The sequence below is a fragment of the Apodemus sylvaticus genome, chromosome 6 (genome assembly GCF_947179515.1).
Source record: "Apodemus sylvaticus chromosome 6, mApoSyl1.1, whole genome shotgun sequence".
Lineage (NCBI taxonomy): Eukaryota > Metazoa > Chordata > Mammalia > Rodentia > Muridae > Apodemus > Apodemus sylvaticus.
The window spans coordinates 87,754,709-87,780,915 of NC_067477.1; the positions used below are offsets into that span (position 1 = coordinate 87,754,709).

At 41.7% G+C, this 26,207-nt stretch overlaps 1 protein-coding gene across 1 annotated transcript; it reads right to left on the minus strand.

Annotated features, from left to right (window-relative positions):
- Window positions 1-11,889: 11,889 nt before the first annotated feature.
- On the minus strand, window positions 11,890-19,971 carry Agr2 (anterior gradient 2, protein disulphide isomerase family member). Its single transcript, XM_052184733.1, has 7 exons — window positions 19,833-19,971; window positions 19,511-19,574; window positions 19,342-19,394; window positions 17,919-17,992; window positions 16,644-16,707; window positions 13,981-14,064; window positions 11,890-11,939 (listed from the first exon to the last, which is right to left on the minus strand). The coding sequence occupies exons 1-7, from the start codon at window positions 19,969-19,971 to the stop codon at window positions 11,890-11,892; spliced, it is 528 nt and encodes a 175-aa protein (XP_052040693.1).
- Window positions 19,972-26,207: the final 6,236 nt, after the last annotated feature.

Sequence of the window (26,207 nt, forward strand, 5' to 3'; positions counted from 1 at the left end):
CAATGATATGTTTTGGTAGTTATTCCCAAATTCTTTCTTAAGTTAAAAAAAATTATTGTGACAAATGGGACCTCATAAAATTACAAATTTTCTGTAAGGCAAAGGACACTGTCAAAAGGACAAAACGGCAACCAACAAATTGGGAAAAATTTTTCACCAACCCTACATCTGATAGAGGGCTAATATCCAATATATACAAAGAACTCAAGAAGTTAGACTCCAGAAAACCAAATAACCCTATTAAAAAATGGGGTACAGATCTAAACAAAGAATTTTCACCTGAAGAAATTCGGGTGGCTGAAAAGCACCTTAAATGCTCAACATCATTAGTCATTAGGGAAATGCAAATCAAAGCAACCCTAAGAGTTCACTTCACACCAGTCAGAATGGCTAAGGTTAAAAACTCAGGAGACAGTAGGTATTGGCGAGGATGTGGAGAAAGAGGAACACTCCTCCACTGCTAGTGGGGCTGTAAGATGGTACAACCACTTTGGAAATCAGTCTGGTGGTTCCTCAGAAAACTGGACATGACACTTCTGGAGGACCCTGCTATACCTCTCCTGGGTATATACCCAAAGGATTCCCTGGCATGCAATAAAGACATATGCTCCATTATGTTCATAGCAGCCTTACTTATAATAGGCAGAAGCTGGAAAGAACCCAGATGTCCCTCAATGGAGGAATGGATATAGAAAATGTATATTTACACAATGAAATACTACTCAGCAATTAAAAACAATGAATTCACGAAATTTTTAGGCAAATGGTTGGATCTGGAAAATATCATCCTAAGTGAGGTAATCCAACCACAAAAGAATCCACATGGAATGCAATCTCTGATAAGTGGATATTAATTAGCCCAGAAGCTCTGAATACCCAAGGCACAATTAGCAAAACAAATGACTCCCATGAAGAAGTAAGGAGAGGGTCCTGATCCTGGAAAGGCTTGATCTAAAATTGGAGGGGAATATAAGGACAGAGAAAAAGGAGGGAGGTGATTGGAGAATGGATGGAGAGAAGAAGGTTTATGGGACATATGGGGAGGGGGGAACTGGGAAAGGGGAAATCATTTGGAATGTGAACAAAGAATATAGAAAATAAAAATATAAAAAAAATTGTGTGTGTGTGTGTGTGTGTGTGTGTGTGCGCGTGTGTGTGTAAGTCAGGGAACAATTTGTAAGAATTGGTTCTCTCCTATAATATGGGTTCCAGGGATACAAATCAGATCATCAGGTTCATGACAAATCCTGTTACTTCTGAATAATCTGTTGACCCTCAAATGCTTTATTGAAAAATTTCATTGGTTAATGTTATCTGCCTGATGAAAAAGGTGTTTTTATTTATTTGAAGAAGCCACCTCTCTTTATATGGGAAGAGTATACATATTCTTTTCGATTAGTGACAGTTAATTTCCTGTCTTGGTTCTGAGTAGCATGTGAAACATTATTGGTAATTGATAGTTTATGCCAAGAGGTTGGTAAGTGGTCAGTACACAGAGGAATGCACCTTGGGGCATTTTGTTGTTCTGAGTCTTCTGTGGCTCTGCTGCTAGTAAGTCTTGTACAGAAGTAAAACTGTGCTATTTCTAGGGTGTCACACCAAGCACCATGGCCACCTGGGCAGAATTGCAGAGAAGTGTCTCATGGAACGAGAGTGCTGAAGTCTGTTTTCTTTCCTGTATTTTATTCTGTTTATTCAGATGAAGATATCCGATGAGGTTCTAAGGAATCCTAGCCTACTCATGTTGGGAAAAATGATTGCAGATGGAAAGGTGGTTGCACAGAGAACTTGCCTATAACTTGGTTTTTGCTCTAATTGCAGTGGCTTTACTGGAGTCAGACAGTTAAAAATCAGGGTCTGAGGGGCTTGGAGAAGTGGCTCAGCTATTAGCAAGTCATTCTGCTTTTGAGGAGGACCTGAGTTCCTTTCCCAGCACCTACATTGGTGTCTCACCATGGTCTGTAACTCCATTACCTGCAGGGGGATTTGATACCTTTGGAATCCTCAGGCCCCTGCACATATGTTGCATACCTTCACACACACACACACACACACACACACACACACACACACACACAATTTGGTTTTGTTTTGTAAAATTAGGGTCTGGTCCTGGGGAACACTTATGTTTGTTTTGGTTTCTGTCTTTTGAGACAAGGTCTTCCCTATGTATGCAAAACTTATTTTGATTTCATTATGGCCCAGGCTAGCCTCAGACCTGTTGCCAGAATTTACAACTGCAATAAGCCCATATAAAAACCACATAATACAGTTATTATAAGCTATATGCTTAGATTGGGCAGATCTAACACTATACTAACTTATTCTCCATCTGTAAGACCCTTTGCTACATGCAGTTTCTCCTGATTGTGTAGTTCTGCTCCACCATGGCTTCCTTCCTCTCCTCTTGTTTGCTCATTCTTCTCCCTCTGCATACTTTCCTCTCTAAGACCTCCTGTCCCAATGTTCTCTTCCACTGCCCAATCACAGGCTCTAGCCTTTATTGATCAGTTAAAATGGGGAGAAGGTTCACGAGATCACCTGAGTATGTGATCAATTGCTCACATACTCCCCTCTTGAGGAAGCAGAATTAACATCAGAATACAAACATCATCAGGGCAACCCACAACATTTTCCCCTTTTTATCCAATCAAAGAGGATCTTTTTCTCAGATACAAATTTAGTACAACTAAATTATGCAAATCAGGTATGATATACACTTAACATCCAGTCCATCATATTTGTCAATTTAGACAAAGCACTCCATCATATATCCTAACTTAAAAAGTTTACAATTCTGTGCCTAAATTATGTTGATTTTAGCTTGTATTACTATCTGAAATCCATCCTTTCAAATCTGGAACTTCTTTAATGCTAGACAACTTCAGTTATGAGACTATAGTCTTCAACCCTGTCAGATATTTGAGAAGGAATTAAATATTACCTGAATATATATGTAGGAAGCACAAAGACCTAGCTTCCAAAATTATACAACTTGTAGAGACAGCTCGCTGCTGCCTGTACAGTCCATTAATCTCATAAAACATTGGAGCATCCATCTTCAGCTTTCTGGCCCAGAACCACCTGACCTTAAGTAAAGCAGGAATTATGAATGACTAGCTTACTCTGTCTCGGCAGAGGTTAGAAGTTGACTATCCCACCTCTGTCCTTTTTTGGGCAGTATTTTTTGTCTGCAGATGAATTAGGGCAATTCTTGCTCAGTAGCTACCTTGACACAATTGAAGCAACTCTACATGGAGGTAATGATGCTCAATATCTTCCTTGAAGTGGAATGGGTGTAGTGTCAGGAGCGCACATGTCTAGTCAAATGATCTTTAATAACGAAATGGCATTCAATGCCATATTCTGTGAATCTCTGACACTGTTGAAGACTTATCTATCTATCTATCTATCTATCTATCTATCTATCTATCTATCTATCTATCTATCTATCTGTAAATCTATCATAACTGAATTGTCAAACATTGATTATTCTTAGCAACTCACTAATTAAATAATCTTGAAACCACTTGTTGCAATTAACTAAACTAGAATCTAATGACCATGAGTTTCACTATCTCACTATTGTATTAGTCATCCTAAATAGTTCATAATATCAGTTATTAAAAGGACTGGATCTAAGTCTTAAAATCTTAAAGGAGTTGCATAGATATAATATGCTTATATAAGACTAACAAAAATGATTTTAAATTTTGTATCAATATACAAAGACTCATGTGATTGAAAACCCACTTGAATCTGTATCAATATAAATTCTGTAACCAATGTAAAAAATATAGCTTCAATTTTGCATCAAATGTATAAAGATTTTTATCAGTATAAAATTATGGCTATATAAGTCTTTGTTTAAGAATAAATTTTGTCCAATAAAAAAGAAAGATCCACAAAAGAATAAATTTGGTAATCCATTTCCATATATCTAATTTCTTGTAATGTCACTCTATTCTCCTTTTTTGCTTTCAACCCCCTTTCCTTTACCTAAGAAAGTAAGGATGAGAAGTGGAAAGATAGAAATCCCCAAGTCTAAGCTTTCTATTTAGTTTCCTCCCTGTCTAAAATAATAACCATTTCCAAATTATTATTTAACATGACAAACTATCTATAATTATAAAATAACCATAACCAGACACTCACATCCAAAGAATAGGGATGATGACTCTCCATGGCTTCTTCCTACTGAATAAGGGCAATGAATATGTAAGTGTGTGTGTGTGTGTGTGTGTGTAAGTAATTTTTAAGGGGTGGGGAAGGGTAGGAAAATTGGGGAGAATAGCTTAGATTTAAGAAAGTCTAGTTATTATTAGTATCAGTTATTCAGTCTGTATGCTTAAAAGATGCAGGGCTTGACTGAAGTTCTGAGTGGATCAGGCTGAATGATCTGAGGTCACAGGGAATCAACAGCGATTCCTGAAGCTGCTATGGAAGCAAGTCTTTGGAAATAGCATTAGGAGGCAGGGAACTTGAACAGCAGAACATTTCAGTATCCGCAAGCATGAATCTTGTCAGAGATATATCTTAGTGTTTCATTCTTCAATATGAATCTTACAACCAATTTTTTAGTACTATTATTTTTGTGAATTGTGCAAGGTACACAGGTCAGTTAAGGATTATTTTTTTTGCCCCGTTTTTTGAGCAGGTGAAAGACAACTGTCTCTTTTATGAACTAATTTGATCAACAACCAATTGTAATACATCTTCATGCCATGTGAAGGATGGCATGATGAGTCTTAAGGATTCTGTAAACAACAAGATTTATTGTTTAATTTTAAGTGAAGTTTTGACTTAAAGATATTTTTATATCTAAGCCAGTGACAGGGCTGTTCCCATGTGAGGAATCACCAAATCATGTCACCTGTCCTGTTTGATCTTCTTGAATTTTTCTTTTCTGTCTGTAGCCAAGATCTTCAGGGGTTCTTCCCCTATCTATCATATCTGATCCATATCACTTTGAAAGGGGTCCAAAGCCTTTTCTTCTTTCCTGTTAACACAAATACAGAGCCTCTTTCCCAAAATAGCATGCCCTTGGTCCAGCAACCCGAAATCATCAAAAGTTTAGATTGATTCAATTTAGAAGCTTCCCTTTTCTTTAGGTCTGTTCTATTTTGACCTCCCCCATAGAGGACTTGTAATGCTATAACCAGAAAACTTATAACTTTCTGCATTTTGGTAATTAAGACAATTTAAAGAAATTACAGTGTCATATGCCAGGCTAAGCAATTGCAGAATTCCTGTGGAGCCCGTGTTCAAAGAACCCAATTGCTTACAAAGCATTTGACTTCCTAAAATTCCATCCATTCCTCCATTTCTATATTTTATTTAGATTTTCTCTCAGTGCCCTGCCTCTCCTATTAAGGTTATATCAGACAAATGAGGTCTAATATCAATTGTATATCTAATCCATTCATCTATTGGTGCTGATCTTACCTTCAATGGTCTGACTACTTCTGTACTTTCAAAAGCTAAAGACTCGATTAGTGCCTTTTTTGCTGATGGAGTTGAAAAATGCCTTTCTACAGCTGAAGTCAACCTTTGAAAAAAGTCAGGGAATGTTTTCTTTGGACCTTGCATGACTTGAGAAAATGGTTCAAGTCCTTTCCCTGTTTCTGTGACTTTGTCCTAGGCATTTAAGGCTGCCAAGTGACATAATGTCAAGGTTTCTTCATCATATTCAGCCTGAACCTCTACCTCAGCAAGATAATTTTCACTAAGCAGCTGATCTTTAGAAATATTGATAACTCGGCCTCTATTTTATTGTGCTATCTTTTTCACCTTTTCTCCACCATAAGAACCCTTGTAAATGTGACCCGGGTTCTAATATTGCTTTTGTCATATTCTTCCAGTCTTGAGGGATTTTTCTATTTTTAATAGCCTAAGAAGTCAGGATTTGTTTTACAAATGGCAAATGAATTCCAAAATTAGTGACACTTTCTTTCATTTTCTCTGTTCTAACATCCACGGGTTACCATTTGAATTCCTTCTAATTCTGTGGATGATCATCATTTGCTGGTCTTTGTTGTATACTAACCTAAGGTGATTCTCCTAGTCATGTGCTCCCACACCCCAGGATGAATCATTAGGACTATGAAATTGCAGGATTATATAAGAGAACAATGAATAATAAATGATTAACCAGTCAGGATGCACATTTTCAAGAGCTGGGGCTTTTCCATCAAATGAATCTGGCTTTCTTTTTGCCTAGGGTCTGAGGGTGGTGACTATCCTAGGATGCTGCTGTGATCCCCATTTATTTTTGATTATAGACACACATCTGCCATTTCATGGTGTTTCAGCATCTACTGCAAAGCCCTCCAAATACGTCCATTCCATTCCGTGTATGGCCCAGCTGTGAGCTTACAAAACTCTGGCAAGACTCCTGATGGCAGGGTGGGGACTGCCCATGTGGTCAACATTCTGTCACAGTGTGTGATGCCTGGGGTAGAGGAGTGGGCAGTCTCAAGCTACAGCATGTAGTTGTACAGCAAACCCTCTGTCCCTTCCATCCAAACCTTGTAACTCCTTCAAGAAGGAACTCACGACTTAAGCAGTTCTCTGATCCCCTGTTTACATGTTCATCTAGTGGAATGTTCTTAGAACATTTGTTCAGTCAGCCTTGATGTTAGGTGTGAAATTTTAGCTTGGGAAAATATAGCTAGTGCAAAGGAGAAAGGTTTGGCTGTAATCTCTGGCATCTGAGCTCACTGTGGGTGAAGTTCATCTCTGATCCTCTGTGCTCTGTGGGCAGGCAGAGTGTTTGCTATGAAAACCAGTTCTGCATGCTCAACCTGGAAAATGCAATGCCAGATGGAATCCTCCAGAGAGGGAGAGGAAACCAGGCATTTCCTTCTTGGTTTCTTTGAGCCAAACCCTTCTTCTATGTTTGTAAATATTTGTTTAACCCTGTCTGAGCTTATTCATCCCTTTATAAATACATTGATTATATACAACTGTTTTATTAGTTAGCTGAGAAAGTACTGAGCTCATTTCTACAGAGTAGTTTATAGAAAAAAAGCCCATTTAATTGTATAGACACACCTAACTGCTCATGTAGGCATGGTTTTGCTTTACTGGATATGACAGAGACATTAAAGACTAACTTTACTAGGCTTCTGGTTAGTGAGGGGTGTTATGCAGTCAGTGTTTGGGGAGAAGAGTTGGCAAAGGTCCAGGGCTAGTCCTGTTGCCATTTTTCTTTTAATTTTTAAAACTAATTTTAAATTATGTATATGTGTTTGTCTATGGGTTATGTGTATGTCAGTGGGGAGCCCGTGGAGGCCAGAAGAGAGTGATAGATTCCCTAGAGCTGGATTAGAGACAGTTCTGAGCTGCCTGATGTGGGCACTGGAAACTGAAGTTCCCAGCCTTGTGTTACGGTTTTTCTTGACTGCCCTGTCATACCTGGACCCAGCAGTCCTTGAGCTATTTCTTTGAGAGAGATGAAAGGGGTAAGTGGATTCCAGTACTGTGCATCCGTCTCTTCTCACTATTCTCCCTAGGAAAACTGGCTTGGAACTTTGTTCTCAAATGAGTCCTGAGGTAGTTGCCGGAGTGAAAATATGTGTCCCAGAATGGCCTTTGCCATGTGTGGCAGGTGGAGCTGCTTTGCTTACATTCAGTGTCTCTTTCTTTTCAAAGAGGTGAGGTCATAACTTGGCAAGGGGCCTTCTATAAGCTCACTTGACCACAGCTTCTTAAACTGAACAGAGAGCGTTCTGGTCTTGCTTAGAACTTTTCCATTCTCCCTGTCTGCCATTCTCAGCAGAGATGATGGAGAGACCAGAGAAAGCTACACACTTAATCAGTACATGATTACTGAGTACAAGGGGGAAACAAAAGTAAACAGACCCAAATCAAAAAAGTCTTAGATATTCATCTGAGCAAAAATCAGTTCCAAAGTGTGTGGACTTGGCTGGTCTCTGCTATCAATTCTTTTCCTTTTGAAACCGCATTTTTCTATGCATCCCTCACTTCCCCAGAACTCACTGAGAAGACCAGGCTGGTCTCCTACTCACGAAGACCTGCTTACTTTTTCCCGTGTGCTGGGACTAAAGCCAGTTTCCTTTTTGTCCCTCTCAGCTATGGGGTCTAAAATAAAACTGGAAAACATTTTTGTGGTAGCTGGGCATGATAGTGCATGCCTTTAATCCTAGCACTTGGGAGGCAGAAGTAGGTGAGTCTATGAGTTTGAAGCCAGCCTGGTCTACAAAGAGTTTCCGGACAGCCAAACCAAACCAAACCAAACCAAACCAAACCAAACCAAACCAAACCAAACCATCTATCTATCTAATCAATCTCTCTCTCTCTCTCTCTCTCTCTCTCTCTTTCTCTCTCTCTCTCTCTCCCTCTCTCCCTACCTACTATCTACCTACCTATCTATTATCTATCTATCTATCTATCTATCTATCTATCTATCTATCTATCTATCTAGTATAATTTTTTAACAACTATAAACATACAGTTCATAACATTAAGAACTTATTTCACAAATATCAACATCTGTCTTAGTTACATTCTTACTAATGTGAAGAGACACCAGGACCAAGGTAATGTAACAGAAAGCATTTCATTGGGACTCGCTCACAATTTCAGAGGGTGAGTCCTGAGCATCATGGTGGAGTGTAGGATACCAGGCAGGCAGGCATAAAGCAGTAGGTGAGAGCTCACATCTTACCCAAGACAGACTTGACCTGGCCTCGTCTTCAGAAACCCCGAGGCCCACTTCAGTGATACACCTTTTCCAAAAAAGGCCATGTCTCCTAACCCTAAACAGCTTCTTCAGCTAGAGACCAAGTATTCCAACATACTAGGCTCTGGGGCTATTGTTGGTCAAGTCTCCACACTGTCAGTTCATTTCCACATTTTATCTTTGCAGACTTGACATACTACATCCATTGAACAGTAAGACCTCCCTATTTCTTCGACCATTCCCCAGGCCCTAATAACCAGATTTGCTCTCTCCATGAGGAGGCTCTAGGCACCTAGGTGGAATTTTGGGAGTATTTGTCTCTTTTATGGCTATCCTGCTTTCCTTAGCTTACATGGTGTCTTCATGCTTCAGTCACTTGGTAACACAGGCCAGGGTTTCTTTCCTCCATATCATTGAACAGGGCCTCATTGCATGTATGAGCTGGGTTTAGAACCATCTGGGCTCTGCTTCAGTTCTTTTGAGCACACGCAGAGGTGGATTGCTAGGTTAGGTTATTACCATGTGCTTAGGCTTTTGAGGCCCACTGTCCTGCTCTTCATGGGAACTTTGCATTCCCATGCTATGGGCACTATGGACATTTTCCATTTTCTTCAGCTCTTAGACATAATATTCTTCATTGGCTTCAGGCTTTTTTTTTTTTTTTTTTTTTTTTTTTTTGGTTTTTTTGAGACAGGGTTTCTCCATGTAGTCCTGGCTGTCCTGGAACTTATTCTGTAGACCAGGCTGGCCTCGAACTCAGAAATCTGCCTACCTTTGCCTCCCAAGTGCTGGGAGTAAAGGCGTGTACCACTACTGCCCGGCAAAGATGTATTTTTTTATATTTATATGAATATACTGTAGCTGTTTTCAGACACACCAGAAGAGGGCATCAAATCCTACTACAGATGTTTGTGAGCCACCATGTGGTTGCTGGGAATTGAACTCAGGACCTCTGGAAGAGAAGTCAGTGCTCTTAACTGCTGAGCTGTCTCTCCACGCCCTTGGCTCCAATCTTGTAGTGATCTGAATTGTTCTATTAATGAAATAATCTAGGGACATTTTTACTTGAAATTTGAGTACAAATGGGAGATTCTGAATGTCAGGAGTTGGATTTGGCAGAATGAGTGGATGTTGCTAATATTTTCATGCGTGTGGAACAAGTGTTTTCAGAGTGGACTCTCCAGCTCATTAGGTCTTGTGTGTACACATGTCCTGTAGCTATAAATATAAGATAGAAAGTCTTCTGCTCTTTTTTATGTGATCTCTTCTGGTTTTCCATATTCTTAACTTTTAAAAGAATTTCAACTATTTATTAATTTCACTTTATCTGTCTGAGTGTTTTGCCTGCCTGTATAGGGTAATACATGGACATGGTATGTACCCTGTATGTAGTACACCATGTAGGTACATGCTCAGTGTCCACAGAGACCAAAAGGTTGTGAGATACCTTGGAACTGGAATTCTACTCTGTTGGGAGCCACCTTGCAGATACTAGGAACTGAACCTGGGTCTTCTTGCAAGAGCAGTGGGTGCTCTTAACCTCTGAGCCATCTCTCCAGCCCCAGATGTTTATTTGTGTGTTTGTGTGTGTGTGTGTGTGTGTGTGTGTGTGAGAGAGAGAGAGAGAGAGAGAGAGAGAGAGAGAGATAGAGAGAGAGAGAGAGAGAAAGAGGGCCATGTAGCAGTCAGGGGACAACTTGTAGAGGTTTATTTTTTTCCTTCCTCCATGTGGATCCTAGGGATTGAATCAGATTCCCGGACTTGGCTGCAGGTGCTCTTACCTGCTGAGCCACCTTGTCTGTCTGTCTGTCTGTCTGTCTGAAGTTTCCTATAGGAAATGTGTTCTCTTTTTCAGCCCATGTAATTTTCCTGCTTGTGAGACTTTGTGATACTTTAGCTTAAGCTTCCTGTCACCAGGTTCCCCCACATGTGCTCATTCTGACTTGTCAGAGTCATCTCTGTGAGAGGTAGAAAAGCATCCTGGGAAACAATCTACAGTGTCAAAGCATCTGTTCAGAAAAGGAACTATCTAGTCAAGGGACCCACCCACGATCATCGGGGGCTAGTGGGGGTGGGTGACAGAAAGTCCACCTGATGATGATGTGGGATTTGATGTGGTTAGGCAGAATAGAGTTAAAGCAGACAAAGCTACCTCAGTGCCAGATGCCACGCCTCCTCACCTCTGCAAACAGCAGTGACCTCTGACCTCTACCTCACCCCTAGGCGCTTGCTGCCCTTTGGTTTCCTCTCAGTCACATGCAGATAAGGCAGTCTGTCTCAGCCATCTCTAAGCCTGGTTTGTGGCTTCTGAGATTGGTATCTGGACAAGGGCACTTCCTGGTTTCTCTAAGAAGTCCTGAGAGGTGCTGGTGATCTTTACATGACCTTTCTAAATGGTCTCATCTGGTTCAGATGAGTCTTCTGGAGACAGTCACCCGATGTGCTAGATGCTTTCTCTGAGATCACTAAGGGAGGCAAAATCTGCATGCAGTGGAGTTACTAATTATGTACCTAGGAGTTTTTAGCGGGCATGGCAACGGCCGTTTCCACATGAGATACTATTTTGTGTGTGTGTAGGGGAAGGGCACTTCCTGTATAATCTTTTAAACTACAACATGCGCTCTTTAATGTTTCTACAGAGTAAGCTCATGCCTGCGTCAGAAAGACCTTATAGTATGTCAGGATGACAGCAGCAACCTTGACAGCTTCTGTCTCCGACGTTTGCATTAGCTTTGTCTTATTCCTCTGTGAGCATTTTGTGTAGTCCAGTGTTGCTGTTTAGTGAACATACCAGAACCAAATAGCCTTCCCCCCCTTTCCATCTTTTTTAATTAAAAAAGATTTTTCTCCACTTTTGAGACAGTATCTCACTCTGTAGCTGGAGCTTGCCTCCAGTTCAGGGCATTGGTCCTCCCTCAGTACAGGGATGGCCGCCATTGCCTGCTGTACTAGGCTGGTCCAAAGAGCTTTTCTATGAAACGTCAATAGAAACAACACTCTTCAGCTGGAGTTCTCATGAGACTTTATTTTCTAGAAAATCATGCTTCACTGTAGTAGATAACAATATTCTTACCCCACCTGTGGGTGTTTAAAAAATACGTCTGTTGTAACATTAAACTGTAATGTACTCTGCAAGTCCACGGTGCGTCTGCCTTCCCATCTCCTGATGTGTTGCACGGTTGGCTCTACAGTTCTGTCTTTAGCAGCTTGAGAGCTTTCTTCATGTTGTCGTGCACTGGTGGGTGAAAAGTTAGGTCAGTCATGTTACCCTCAGAAATGACAGTGCGGTTTGGGTGAGAATGTCCCTCACACACTCAAATATTTGCATGCCTGGTCCCTCGTTAGTAGAACTGTTAGGGAAGGAGTAGGAGGCGTGGCCTTGTTGGATGTGGGCAGGTGGCTAGCCATGCCCAGTCTCGCCTGCCTCCTGCTTATACATCAGTGTAACTCTCAGCAATTGCTCCAGCACTATGCCTGCCTGGCTGCCACCTGCTGCTACGCTCCCACCATGATGGGCAGGAATTCATCCTCTGAAACTGTAAATAAGCTGCTAATAAACTATAATTGGTTGCCTTAGTCATGCTGTCTCTTTGTAGCAAGACAGTTAACTAAGACAGATACCAATGATATGTTCGACCCAACATTTAGGGTCTGGATTCAGTGTTCGACAGAGTGCCCTATAGTCTTAGGGTGAATAGCTGATAATCTTATTTCTTTGTCTAGCTGAGTTAAAAGGATTTTGTTGTCAACCCAGTTCTCGGTTCTTCTTTAGCAGTTTCTCCTCCAGTTTCTTCTCCCCAAAGAACCCTCACAGGCTCTGTCAGCATCTAGCTATTGTGGCTAATGTAGAAGCAAACTTAATTTTAGTTTTTAACTTAACGAATTAGCTTATTTCGTGGGACAGAGGCTCACTATGTACTTCTGGCTGGTTTAGAACTTGCTATGTAGACTAGGATGGCCTTGAACTCACAGAGATTTATCTACCTTTGAAGTGCTGGTATTAAACGTGTGGACTACCACACCTAGCTAAGAAGTGGATTTAAAGTCATGCTCATGAGGAATATTGTCAGGTGTGTGCAGCTGCTGCCAGGTGTTTCGGAAGGTGGCGGAGCATGAGTGAGGACTGTCAGTTCCCACAGAAACTATTTGTCTTTGCTTCTTAACAGTGGGTCAGGCTCAGAGAGGCTGAGTTTCAAATGTAAACCACACAGCTAACAAGCAATAAAACTACTCTTCCAGAGCCTGAACTTCTAGATATTATTATCAGCAGTAGGAACTGGTGAAGCAGAGATATCTAGGAGGAGATACAAGCCGCTGCGTATGCACTTCTACAGGTAACTATTAAATCCAGAAGGCATGGTGATCTTTATGGAAGTCCTGCCCTTAACGAGTTCCATCTTATAAAGACGTACCCTGAATCTCAGAACTGCTAGTGCTTGAAATGCTCTGCCCTTTGTCCTGGAGGTGCGTTCTGGAGACAGTGCTCTTGGAGCACGGGAGCTCTCCTGTTCACTAGGTCCTGGCTTTCCTCCCCGGTGTAGTTACTACTCTAAGTCAGCACAGTCCAATAGAATGTTCTGTGGTGACCGCAGTATCTCGAGCGTGCATACTGAGCAGTGTAGTTAGTGTGACTCCAAAACCAAGGTAGCATATGGGTAATGGCTAAGGGCAGATACGGAGGTTCTAGGAGGCACTCAAAGCATCTAGGACCGGTCCCAGGGCAAAATCCAATTTCTTTCCAGAAGAACTAATCATGTGTGACAGCTTATCCTCCCTCTGGCCTTGTCTTCTTCAAATCAGACTCTTTCTGTCTCCCCCTCTCTCTCTCCCCACCTCTCTCTTGTTTGGCGTGAGGAATTAGCAACTCTTCAGATCATTTGCCTGTGTCCTTAACTGGAGCCTGAATTTAACCACAGCAAAAATGGACTGTATTATTTCCCTTTTCATTATATGGGGGAGATTTTGAAGCAAGCCTGATGTGACAACTTCCACAGCAGTTCTGTGGCAGAAGGGCTTGTGCGCAGGGAGAAAACTTGAAGGGCAGGCAGTGTGGTGATAGATTCTCCGGGTGGAACAGATAACCTCAGCCAAACCTCCGTCCTTCAATGAGATGGTTACAAAGCAGGTAATGGAGTGATTTGCTGACAGGCAAAACGTTAGTCTGGGTCAAACTGATTCTCTGGCACCCCTGGGCAGAGATCTTGCCTGTCCTTAGTTGGGGCCACATCCCTATCACAATAGGTATCTCGAACTTCTAACTTGGAGGCAACACTTACACAGAGCCGTGTCAGAAGGTTCATAAGCATAGAGACGGTTTGAGTATCTTCCAGTGATGTCTGCCCTCACCGTCAGGGACGGGTCTGCAAAGATAAAGTACAAGGACAGAATGCTTTTGCTTCCAGAGAGCCTATATTGTGTGTGTGTTGAAGCTCTGTGAAAGAAACTGCTTCGGCAGTGCGGAGCTCCGGAGCTCCGCCAGTCTGTTCTGCTACCTCGACACCCCCCCCCTCCCGGGGAGTTACTCCCATCCCCCCATCCACCCCACCCCAGCAGTCTAGAGCAGTGTAGGGAACATTCAACAGCTGCACAGTGATGTTTTTGGAAAAGATTTCGAACCCTGACTTCTTATCTAAAGTGCCCTGAAAATAGATCAGTGCATATTCTGTGGGTTTTCCTTGTGAAAATGTTAGTTTCTTTAACACTGAACTACTGTGAGATTTTTTAAGTGGCTTTGTTGCTCTGGCGTGAAACAACCTGGGTAATTGGCATGGTGTTCGGCTATTATTTCTCCTCCTCTGAGGTGTTTGAGAAGTGAGGGATGGAATAAAGCTTGTGATTCGCTGAGGGAGGGACTCAGGGGAGGGGCAAAATGTCAGCCAGGCTCCTCCTCTGTCTTCTTGGCTCGTTTTTTGTTTGTTTGTTTTGGATTGAGTCTCATTCCGTAGCCCAGGCTAGCGGGGATTTCACTGTGTTCATTAGGCTAGCCCTGAATTCAGTAGAGTTTTCCTGCCTTAGCCTACTTACTGAGTGCTGGAATTTAAGATCAGAGTCACCATGCCCAGTTGATACAGTGTGGCAACCAAAGCCAGGACTTTGTGCATACCGGCTGAGCACTCTGTTGACTGAGCTCTGTCCCCAGTTCCCCCCCCCCCCCTCTAAAAAAAAAAAAAAGACTGCAACTCCCTAAGCACAACAGGGCCAGATAACTAAGAACACACAACACCTTCCAATTTTATTTTGTATGGTTAATCAGCTGCACTTTAAAATTAGAGATTTACAAATCTCCCCTTGTATCCCTCTCTAAATATTCCTCTAGGTTTAAATCCATCTATGAAGCTGGCAAGGTGATGCACGCCAGTAATCTCAGTGCTTGGAGCCTGGAGGGAGGAGGATCTGGGGTTTAAGGTCCTTGTTGGACACAGAGAGAGTTTGAGGCTAGCCTGGACCACATGAAACTTTGTCTCAAAAAAGCAAAAGACAACAAACAACATCTCCCCGACAATAAGCCCATTCTGTCCTATTTTTATGTAAGTTGAAGTTGTGCAATTAATGAGAAAAAAACGGGCACTTTAAAGGTGTAGCTCATTCCCCAAAACAGGGGGTAGATGAAGGTATAATTAATATATAATTATATATATATCATGTATATGTTATAATAGAAGTATATATAGGGATATAGATATATATGTTAGCGAGGGAGGGGGATAATAAGACACTTTGTCTTAAAGGGGGTGCCTGAAGGCTGAGGTGGAGCTTGACTTGAAGGTAGAGTATTTGCCAAGCATGCACAAGGTGATGGTTGGGACCTGGAATGGCAAAGATGACCTGTGAGAACGGCAGGCTATTTGCAGCCTGCCATACATTCTGGAGGGGACGTCTTTGTCACTTCAGAATGTTGGACCAGGACCAACATTAGCAGATGCAGACGTTCATTTGTTCAACAACGACTCAGTGATGATGCCTCACATGAGCGGATACTAAGACACAGTCTAAGCTTGCAATTAGATCAAGACAAAGACTTTACCCACCTGTGGTACACTCAGACAACCTGGCTTCCTGCTTCCCACCCCTAGAGAGCCTGACATCACTGATTCGAGGTGCAGCCAGGGCAACCTGGTTTTTACCCTTCAGTGATTCTAGGATGCAGTTAGCATGGAGACCAGTGAGCTTCCCGACTCAGTGCCTCAGGGTTTGTACTAAGGCTGAAGGCAACAAGGGACGGATATGCTCAGGAACTTCCAGGAGAGTTTTAAGAAAAGCCCCACACATGAACTGCTTGATGACCCCCGATTGCCCTCAGAGCTCAGACTTCTCTTCTAAGCCCTTCTGGTTTCTCCTGTCACTGGCTTCTCTCTGCTCTGCCTTTTACTTTAAATGCAAGTTTTGATGAATTTCCCAAGTTGCCCATTTGATGAGCTCTGCTAGGAAGCAGGCTTAATTACCATTTAAGTCAGTATGAAAAAAAACCCTTCACTGAATTAATCCACTCAACAAACACTAGTACAACAAACTACTGCAGGCCCACACTGGGCCTGTGTTGGTGGGCAGAAATACATGCAGCTCTACCATGTTAATACGTCATCTCCCAGTAAGGGCAGAGTAAAAGCCGAGCAACAGACGGACAGGCGAGGAGGAGAACTTGGTACTCCCTCTGCAGATGTGCTTGGAGCAGAAGACGGGAGCTGAAGTGAACAGAGGAGGAAAGAAGTCCTTCGAGGAGATAGTTCAAACTTTCTGGTGAATGTGTATTATGAGACTTAGTTGGCACTAAGTCCCACCCCGAGTCTTACCCCTTGCTAGAAGTACATGACCTTGTTCGTCAGGAAGTGGTTGGTGAGGTTGGGGAGATGGATGGGGAGTGTGATGTTGAGGGGAGACAGGGTGTGGCTTAAATTGCATCATCTTCAGTGTGTCTTATATCACTGTGACCTCCACTTACCTACAAACAAAATTCTGGGGACGTACTGGCCGTCAGGAGAAAGGTGCTTGTCGGTTGTTTCATACTGAGATTAGAAAAACAAAACAAAACAAAACCAAAAACAGCTGTTAGTTTATTTTTTAGGTATTCTGAAACTTGCCAACACAAAAGTGGGTCCACTAAATCTTCCAGGAATTAGAAAGGGCACCACCAGAAAGAAGCACAGTTGTTAGGAGAGGGTGGGTGGGAGGCTGTTGAGAGGTGGGTACAGAATATATAAAGAGAAGGAGGGCTTTAGGGATAAGCAAAGAGACTAGTGGGGGTGGAGGTAGCAAATACACACATGTGAAAGTGCCACAGTGGAACGCATTACTCTGCATGCTAATTTAAAACACTAATCAGAAAAGAGGATGCATCTAGGATTGTACCACGGGCCTTGAGTACTGTCAGGGAATCTCTTCCACAGAGAGTTCACGACACAGATAAGATGACAAGTTTCATGGAGAAGGAGCAGCGTGTGAAGCGGGCCATAAGGCAAGCAGGTACAGGATGTGATTGGTACCCAAAGAACAGCACAACTCAAGAAGGACGAATTTTGGAAGCTATGATTGGATGAGGCAGGAGACGGTTTGTTACAGAGCATGCGCTAAGATAGGAGGGTTGGTGATGAGGAAGTGGGACAGCAGGTAGGAAGGACGCTAAAGTACAAGACGCATGGGTAGATAGGGACAGCCAGAGCTCGCTCGCTCTCGCTCTCTCTCTCTCTCTCTCTCTCTCTCTCTCTCTCTCTCTCTCTCTCCTTCTCTCTCCTCTCTCCTTCTCTCTCCTTCTCTCTCTCTCTCTCTCTCTCTCTCTCTCTCTCTCTCTCTCTCTCTCTCTCTCGGAGAGATGACAAGGATTAGTGAGACAGGCTGATAGGGAGATGGGCAAAGGCAGAGATTTGCAAAACACAGAAAACAGTTACTATAGCAATACAGAGATCTTGACCACTGAGGCATATTTTTCAGATAAGATTATTAACTACCACATTAAAACTTTAGTGTGCCACATAAATTACTAACAAAGGGCGGAGGGTGTGGCTGAGTGGTAGACAATTCCCTGGCGTGTGCCAGGTCCTGGGCTTAATACCAGCAATGCAACTTTAAAAAAAAAAGATTATTAATAAAGTAAAATGTGTTTGGATTCTTGTCCATATGATGGTACTTGGAGGAGATTCTAGTTAATGCAGCATGACTTAGAAGACATGAACTCGACATTGACTGGGAAGAGACATGAGCGACGAGGAGGGGGACTTACGACCAAGTTGAGGAGAACAAACTGCTCTGCCAATTTCTGGATTTCTTTATTTTCAGCAAACACTTTCTTTAAAGCTGTCATATAAGAAAAAAAATAATATATTGGACATTTATCTCAGCGTTGATTAGAACCCTTATTTTCTGCTGTCTTTTCAGTCGAATAGTGTTTTAAATACAAGACCTACTTTTCTCCTCCAGCAAGTGATTTGTGATGTCGTCTCCGTACTGTTGCCTGCCTTTGAACCTTCTACTCCCTAATTTATTTGCTGTCTCACCCCTTGATTATGTTTATACCATATTTACCAAATGGCTATTTTGTGGCAGATGTGGTTTTATACATGAGGGGAAATACCAGGAATAGAAAAGCATTCTATGTGCAGCTTCCAGAGTGCAGATGCTTCTGTGGGAACCACGGCATAAACCAGTGCATACTGTACATGTAGTAATTTCATGTGTAGATACATACATAGCAGGAAAATAAAGCAAAGCTTTGAAGAACTATCAGTTTGCCTTGGCAGATATCTTTTAGGAGGTGATACTGAGGTCAGGGAGTGGTTTATTGCGGGCACGGGGGGTGGGTGGGGTGGGGGGGTAGGGGGTAGATTGCCAAGACTATTGGAGATGGGTCACTGCAGGCAGAGGGGTAAGGGTGATAGTAAGAATAATAGCCTTCGTTAGTAAGGTTGAGAAGCATGAAGGCAGGCTGGATAGAGGGAGAATACTTGATCTTGACAGGGAAGAAAAAATCATGAACTGGATAGGTCAGGTCCAGTCCTGATGACCATGGCTAGGAATGGGGATTTAATTTTACTTGTCACGAGAAGCCACTGGGGCACCTTAGTGACAGGATCTAATTTGTACTGAACAGCATCAGTCTGGCTTCTGGGTAGAGCATTGACTTGCGGTCACAGGTGACTATTTTGGTATTGTGGACAAGGTCTGATGTTGGCTTGGACTAAGGCGATAGTTTTGAGGCAATAGGAGGCTGAATTTAGGCAAGATGGGCTACCTAATACACAGATACCATTGGGAAATGGAAACATAGAGGCCCTTATGTTAGGGTTATTAAGTGGAGACAGCGGTAGGTCCATTACACCAAATGTGGGAGCCTGTACAACCATGCAGGTGGCATGTTCGTGAAACCAGAGCTGGTCTGAAGTTATATCTTGATGGTAAATCTGATGGTATTTGATGATGTATTGGATCAAAAAAGATGAAAGAAGTTGAACATGAGCCCCAGGATTTCTAATTCAAAATATGTTAATTCAATAGTTAATTCAAGACATGGAAATATGCAAATTTCTTTTTGTTTTAAAATATTCTTTCTTGTTCAGCAGTGCTAGGTTCTAGGAATGCAAAGATGAGTGAACCGAACGATGGCCTTACATAAAAGCCTATAAAATAAATGCGGAAGGATAAATTACCTTGACTGTGTGGGCATTCGTCCAAGTGATGAATGACCATCAAGGGTCTGTTGCTGTGAGAGAGACAAGGACATTGGACTGTTAATAGGATGTCATGAATATCTGATAGCCACCACTAGATGGCGCGCATGAGAAACTCGAGGGAGCTCCACGTAACCCTCCGCTTTACCTTGTCTTGGATTTGTATAAGGCTTCTTCATATGTCTGAGTCCAGATGAGCTGATCGCCCCAACCTAGAACAAGAGGAATTGGTGTATTTAAATCCACCACACTTTCAGGCTCAAACCTGCTGAACAGTAATGCTGGAGACCTGGATAATGGGTACTCATTACTAAAGAACAAAAGCTCCCAGAGAGAAACTGATTATAAACTGCTAAATCGGGGGTGGGGGAATCCCCATATATCTTCATCATACCCACTTGACACCAAGATTCAGGGAATCTTTATGAATTAAGCTACAACTGAGAGCCAGCGAAAGATGGACTTCCTACCTCTGGACAGGGTCTGGGGTAGCTTGGGCCGAGAGTCCTTTGGGTCCTTTTTGGCTCCAGGTTTGACTGTGGTGTCTTTGGCCAGAGTACCAGAGATGGCCACAAGAAGCAGGATTGCGGACACTGAAAATTTCTCCATGGCAAATCTACACGGGAAATAAACAGGAATGAGAATTACAGAGTCTACCGCAGCGGAGGAAAGCACGTGGCACTGAAATCAGACAACAGGCAGGGGTGGAAAGTCACCTTCTCTAGGATGTGGGAGTTTCCTGGAGATATTTATTATGGGTATTGATCCATCCATGGTCTATGCCATCATCATCTATTGCTTTATCTATCAGTGGATATAGAGTATTAGTTGTATCTTATCTTGCAATAGAATAGACAGGTGTATTTTAAGAAAACACACAACTAGTTAAATGTGTGTATGCTTCAGTTAAGTAAATGCACATTTAAAAGTTATACTAAAAAAGATACTCGAAGGTAATTTGGGGGTACCTCTTATTCCCCCCTTCAGTGTCTCACTATGTAGATGAAGACTCAAGTTCAAAGAGATAGAAAGGTTTTGGGAATAGGCTCAGAGCTAAGACTTCCAAATGTTTCCATTTTACAGTGCTAACGCCCACATCCCTTCCTGAAATAGTTGGCCTAAACATGCACATCTTTATTTACCCTTCCACTGAAATGGGCTCATTGCCATTGAAGAGTGTGCACGGATAGCATAGCCACATTCTTATTTCATTTAGAGCCCACTAGCTTTCCCACTCCACTGAAGACTCATCCCTCTCCCTAGTGGAGCATCTTCTCACATGGTACTAGCTCTGAACTAACAGACATCAAATGAACATTTTTGACCTTCGTCTGGGCCTGTACAGGCAGGGGAGGGCATCTACTCCAGTGCCCAGATGAAGTCTGTGATGTACATGACCCAGAGAACAAGAATAAAACCCAAGGTGTTTCTTTGTTAAATTCCCTTTCTCTCCTCTGTTAATTACCAAGAAAAACTGTAGCGGATGTTCATGAATAGGCTATAAATGACACAGAATGTTGTGTGAATGGGGGAAGGAAGCCTACATGGGTTGTGTTTCATGTCACCCACAGGCCACCCCACCGACTGCTGCAGACTTAGAGTCTGGTAAAGCCAAATGCTGAAGTTGCCCAGGAAGCAATGTAGAACCACAGTGTCCATCTCTAGTTTTGGTATAGGTCGTGAATGAAGTCAAATAGACTCTAGAAAGGAAGCAGGATAGATTGTCTTGGCTTAGTGCTTGGAAGAGGGAAGACCCTCATAAAATATGAGCCTTTGCTAGACTAGATGATTAAAAAAGATGTTGCTTAGTTACCAATCCCAACGGATGCCTTCAATTAAACTGGCCAGTCATTATCCAAGTTTTAGAATATAGACACACAGTGGCTCAGAAAAGATATAAGGCACAGCAGTGATATAATGTCATACTTTTCTACATTCATAAGGAATGCTAATGATGATTTTTATCGTTTAAAATTTTATACCAACTAAAGTATATTATAATCTAGCAATTCCTAGCAGCCTTCTGAGCATTATGAGTTCTGTTTAATCTTTAAAGCTGGATGAAGTACTTCATGTGAGAATTATAATATTTCTGGAATACAAGCAGGTTCAGGAGTACAGATTGCCTTCCTTGGCTTTATTAACCAACACTTGACTATATATTGTTTATAGCACCACTTACATATGTTGAAAATATAAAAGTAAATTGGTGGCGAAGCTCTGTGTTTAGTCCATTGTCAATTGTTGCTGTATAAATGGCTCTTAGGACTCCTTGCAATAGCTCTACAGATTATAGGCTGGAACTATTGATGTGTCTCATGCATTTTATGACAGGATGCATCAAGGCTAATATAACACTGCTGTACAAACATTCCACTCTGAGATCATGGCTTTCTGAAATCCTTTCTAATGCATTTTCATGATGAAAACCTTCTATTCTGCACACTGTCTACTCTACAAACATCCTTTGTAAACACCTCAAAACACAAAGCCCCGAGGTCTGAAGACATCATGGGAGGGGGGCGTTGATAATTTACACATCCTCCCCACCTCTGGGCTGTTAGCCCCTGGAAACTGATGCATTTTACTGTTGCTCTGTCCCTAGCTTGTCTTGAACAATGAATGTCCACTATGGTGCTGTCTATGACTCTGCTGCTGTTGCTTCAGAAAGTGCCCAGCTCTCCCTTCTGACAATCTTAAAAACTGCAGCAAGCCTTAAGAACACTGTTTCCTGGTTTGCAATAATATATTTCCAGGGGGCCATCCTAGCTGAGTTTTTACAGTGGAGGAGCCCGTGCACCTTTGCATTATCCAGTGGGAGAGGAGCAGTGACTGACCCAGGATTCTCTGAACCCTAAAACAGGTTTGAAAACTCTCGATTTCACCCTCCCACTCACAAATCTCCAGTTTCCAGAGGGGGCGAGTGTCACACTGAACCTAGGCAGGAATGTGATCCTCCACTACTTTTAGCTAAAGAAAGGCCCCTGCAAGCTGCCACTAGGTTGGGCGATACTTTTTCCAGATCCTGCTTCCTGCCCTGGGAACCTTGCTCTCATCTTGTCAATTGACTCTGTGCAACTGTGCACAGCAATCAAAGCTTACTCTAGCAAGCGCAATGCTTGTCAATTGCCTTACCTGGGCTCCCCACCCTCCTGCTTCGTGTGAGCTGCAAGGGTTGCCGTCCAAGCTTCTGAGTGTGCCAGCACAGCTCTGAGCCTGTATTTATGCGCAGAACACACCCCAATCCCACCCACTAATCCTGTTTCCACAGGCTGCTAACTCAGAAGCAAACTTTCCTTCTTCCAAGCAGTTGTCTTCTCTGGGTTAAAAAAAAATCCCTTGTTTTTTGTTTTTTGTTTTTAAAGCAGTCATTGAAAAGGCTGTTTATTTTGCTTGCATATCAGCATTTTTAACTGTTGTTGAAGGTATTATTGTGTGTAGTTTTGGAAAAGCTGGGCAGTGTGCCAAATCCAGGTAAGCTTTAAATGAAGACATTTGATTGGTCTAAAGGCTGATTTGTCTGTATGTGATTGGATGGAAGTTGTGGTTTATAGATATTAATTTCCTCCTTCTTGGCCAGATTGCATTTAGCTTTAAAAGAAAAAGATGATTCATAGTTCTAACCCTTCTTACAGTAATACAGCTGGCTGTGATTGATCACCATACACATTATTTTCCACAATATCCTCCTCCTCCTCCTTCTTTTTAAAATGTGCTTTAATTATAGGTATAACCCCCCCAAATCATCACCATGGACTCTTCAAACTTGGAGAGGTTTTTGAAGAAAGGAAGGATAGGCTAATGTTGTGAGCTAATAATTACCCTGATGATGAATATATGTGTATAAATGTGTGTGTGTGTGTGTGTGTGTGTGTGTGCGCGCGCGCATCACATCAGGAGATCACAAAGAATGACCACACAGTATTGCCTTAGCAGCATAAAAGAACTACCCTCACTCACCCATCTCAAAGCTACTGTAGACATTGACTGCACTTCAGGACTGATGTACCAAGGATGCCACAGACACCCTATGTGTGCAGGATGTTGTAATAATTACTTCCCTCTTGCTGTACCATAACAAGATCTTTACCAGCATAAGATTGGACACAGGACTACTCCAAGATAGTTGTTATATCATTATAATGCATTGTAGCAAATTAGAGATGTTTTTAATTATTAAGAGGTATGGTTGAGATGTGTCTCAAAAGAATCCATGTGTTGGAATCCCCAGGACCTCAGAAGATGATCATACACAGAGAGGGTCTTAAGGAATGATCAAGTATTTGTTAAGTATGTGCAAGGCTCTGAATTTGATCCTAAGTACCACAGTACATAAATAAAGTGAAAGTAGTTGAAGTAAGTGAATAAGTAATTGAAAGTAATTGAAATAGATCATTAGACTGGGTGCTAATCTAATCTGACTGTTATTCTCATAGGAAAGAAAATTAGGTCAGAGACAGGTACAGAAGAGAAGTCAGGCACAGGCACAGGCACAGGCACAGGCACAGGCACATAATGACTTCATCTACAGGCCAAGAACAGAACCTAACTCTGCTGACACACTGATGGTCTGTATGCCTCCAGAATTGAGAGAGGGTAAATCTTTGATGCTTCAGCCTCCCAGGCTGTGCTGTTCCTGTTGAAGCAGGGATCCTACGTTCATACCAAGTCTCTTCCCCTTCCTTAGCTTACTCTATGTTCATGAGTATGTTGCTCAGAACCGTTGCATATAACACTATTGCAGGCATGGGAACTAAAGTTTCAGGGTGTTCAATGGCACCTCTGATATCGTCATCCAGTGAGCGGAAACAGGATGCTGACTGAAATTGACCCTCAATCCCACCCATTTTCCAATGTCCAAGGTAGTGGAGTAGAAGAGCCCTGGCTTTCCTCCTAGCTCTTCCCTCAACTAATTGTAGAGCCTTTAGAAAGCTAGTGACTGTTCTATTTTTGTTTGTTCATTCGTTTGTTTGGTGTCTCTAATCTGTAAAATACTGGTTTGAATAGAACTAAGGGCTAGATGGTGATAGCTTTCCTGAGAGCAACTCTAGTTAAGGCTTTAGCTTAAATCATTGCTTTTGGTCAAACGTCTTTAAGAAATGTTCTTGGTAAACCTTTTAAGAAGCATAAGTAAATGGAATTATTTCAAGAGTCATTAGCCCACAGAATTCTTAGGTCTGGTAAAGTTAACTCATTTAAGAAGTTTCCTTTTAGACCTCTCAGGCCACTGGCTCTATCTCGTTGAAGATTCCTCTGTCCAGACTTTTTTTGCATATGGCTTTGTGAGCAAACCACAGAACTGAATTTTTCAAAGAGAAAACTTGAGTTCCAATTTTAAAATTCTCAGTAATTAGACAACTGAGTGTGTGTGTGTGTGGGGGTTCTAGACATTTGGATGAACAGTGAGGCAAGTGGCTTTCAGTTTGTCTGCCTAAAAAGGAAAGTTTACATGAAATGAGAAAATATCTCTGATGTATCTTTACACTCTTTGGAGGAAACTTACTCTACTTCAAAGGTAAAGGTATGCTACTTCTAGGAATATAGTTTTGATAATATTTTAATGGGTTTCTATGAGTAGGACTTGATAATTCCAAAGGACTATTGGATCAACAGAACTACACATGGTACCAGTGATCCTTAGAGTTGTCACAATATTGATCCTTGTATTTGAAATGTCTGTGCTGTCAGTTTAAAGACTATTAAACAACCATATTTCTAAGTCGTTTATTTCCTATTTTGGATACTTTCTGGAGACAAATAATAACTAGCAACTATTGAATGTCCAGGATATTTTTTGTTTAGTATTTATTTATCATTTGTTGTATGGGTGCATCAAGGCCTGTGGTGAGATCATAGGATAACCTTGGGTGCTAGTTAGCAGGCTCTACTTTATTTGAGATAAAGTCTCCTTTCTTCACTGCTGAGTATGACAAGCCTGTGAGTTTGCTGAGATTCTCTTGTCTCTACCTCCCTTCTGGGACTGTGGATACCAGTGAAACGATGTCCAGATTTTATGTAGGTTCTACAGATCAAGACTCAGGTTGCTAGGTTTGTGTGACAAGTCCTTGATCTACAGAACCATAATCTCAGCCTGTTTCCCCCTTCATCAAATAGTCAACAATGCTAAACAGCAAATACTTTGCCAGGCATTAAAATACAAAGGTGGAAAAGTTATGGTACATTATTGAGTTAGTCAGGAACAGGCATAGATAATTGAAATTCAGGGTGATATTACCCCTGCTTTAAGTTTCTAATAATCTGCCTGAAGAAATAGGATATTAACACTAAAAATTAACCATCCACATAAAACTAGGATGCAAGCAAAGACAAGAAAGTGGTCCAGACTTCAGGAATTATTTTTCAGAGGAGGTAAAGCTGTCCACTCAAGCTCAAATTAATGCTATAAATGAAGATGTTTTTGAAAAAGTAATGAAGACTTTGCATAATGTATTCATGGGATATTTATTGGCTGAGTCTAGCTGGAGGGAGTCTGAGTAGTTCTCATAAAAGGTTGGAAAGATGTCTCACTGTTTGTCCGAGTGAGACCTTTTGCTATACTATGAATGTATAATAATATATTACATTTGTTTATATATTATTTAGACTTTCCCTTCAATAGAAAGTATGTGGTAGTTAAAAGGAAAGCTATGGTTCAGATTGATTTGAGTTCAAACCTAGCTGGACAGCATTACACAACTTATTAACCTAGGATCATAACTAAATCTCTGTGCTTTGACCATACAGTTTGTGAAGTTGGCTAGCAATACATACTTTATAGGATACATAAAAGATTGTAAAGAAATAAAGCCAGGCTCAGACATTAACAGCATTTGCTGTACATCCTT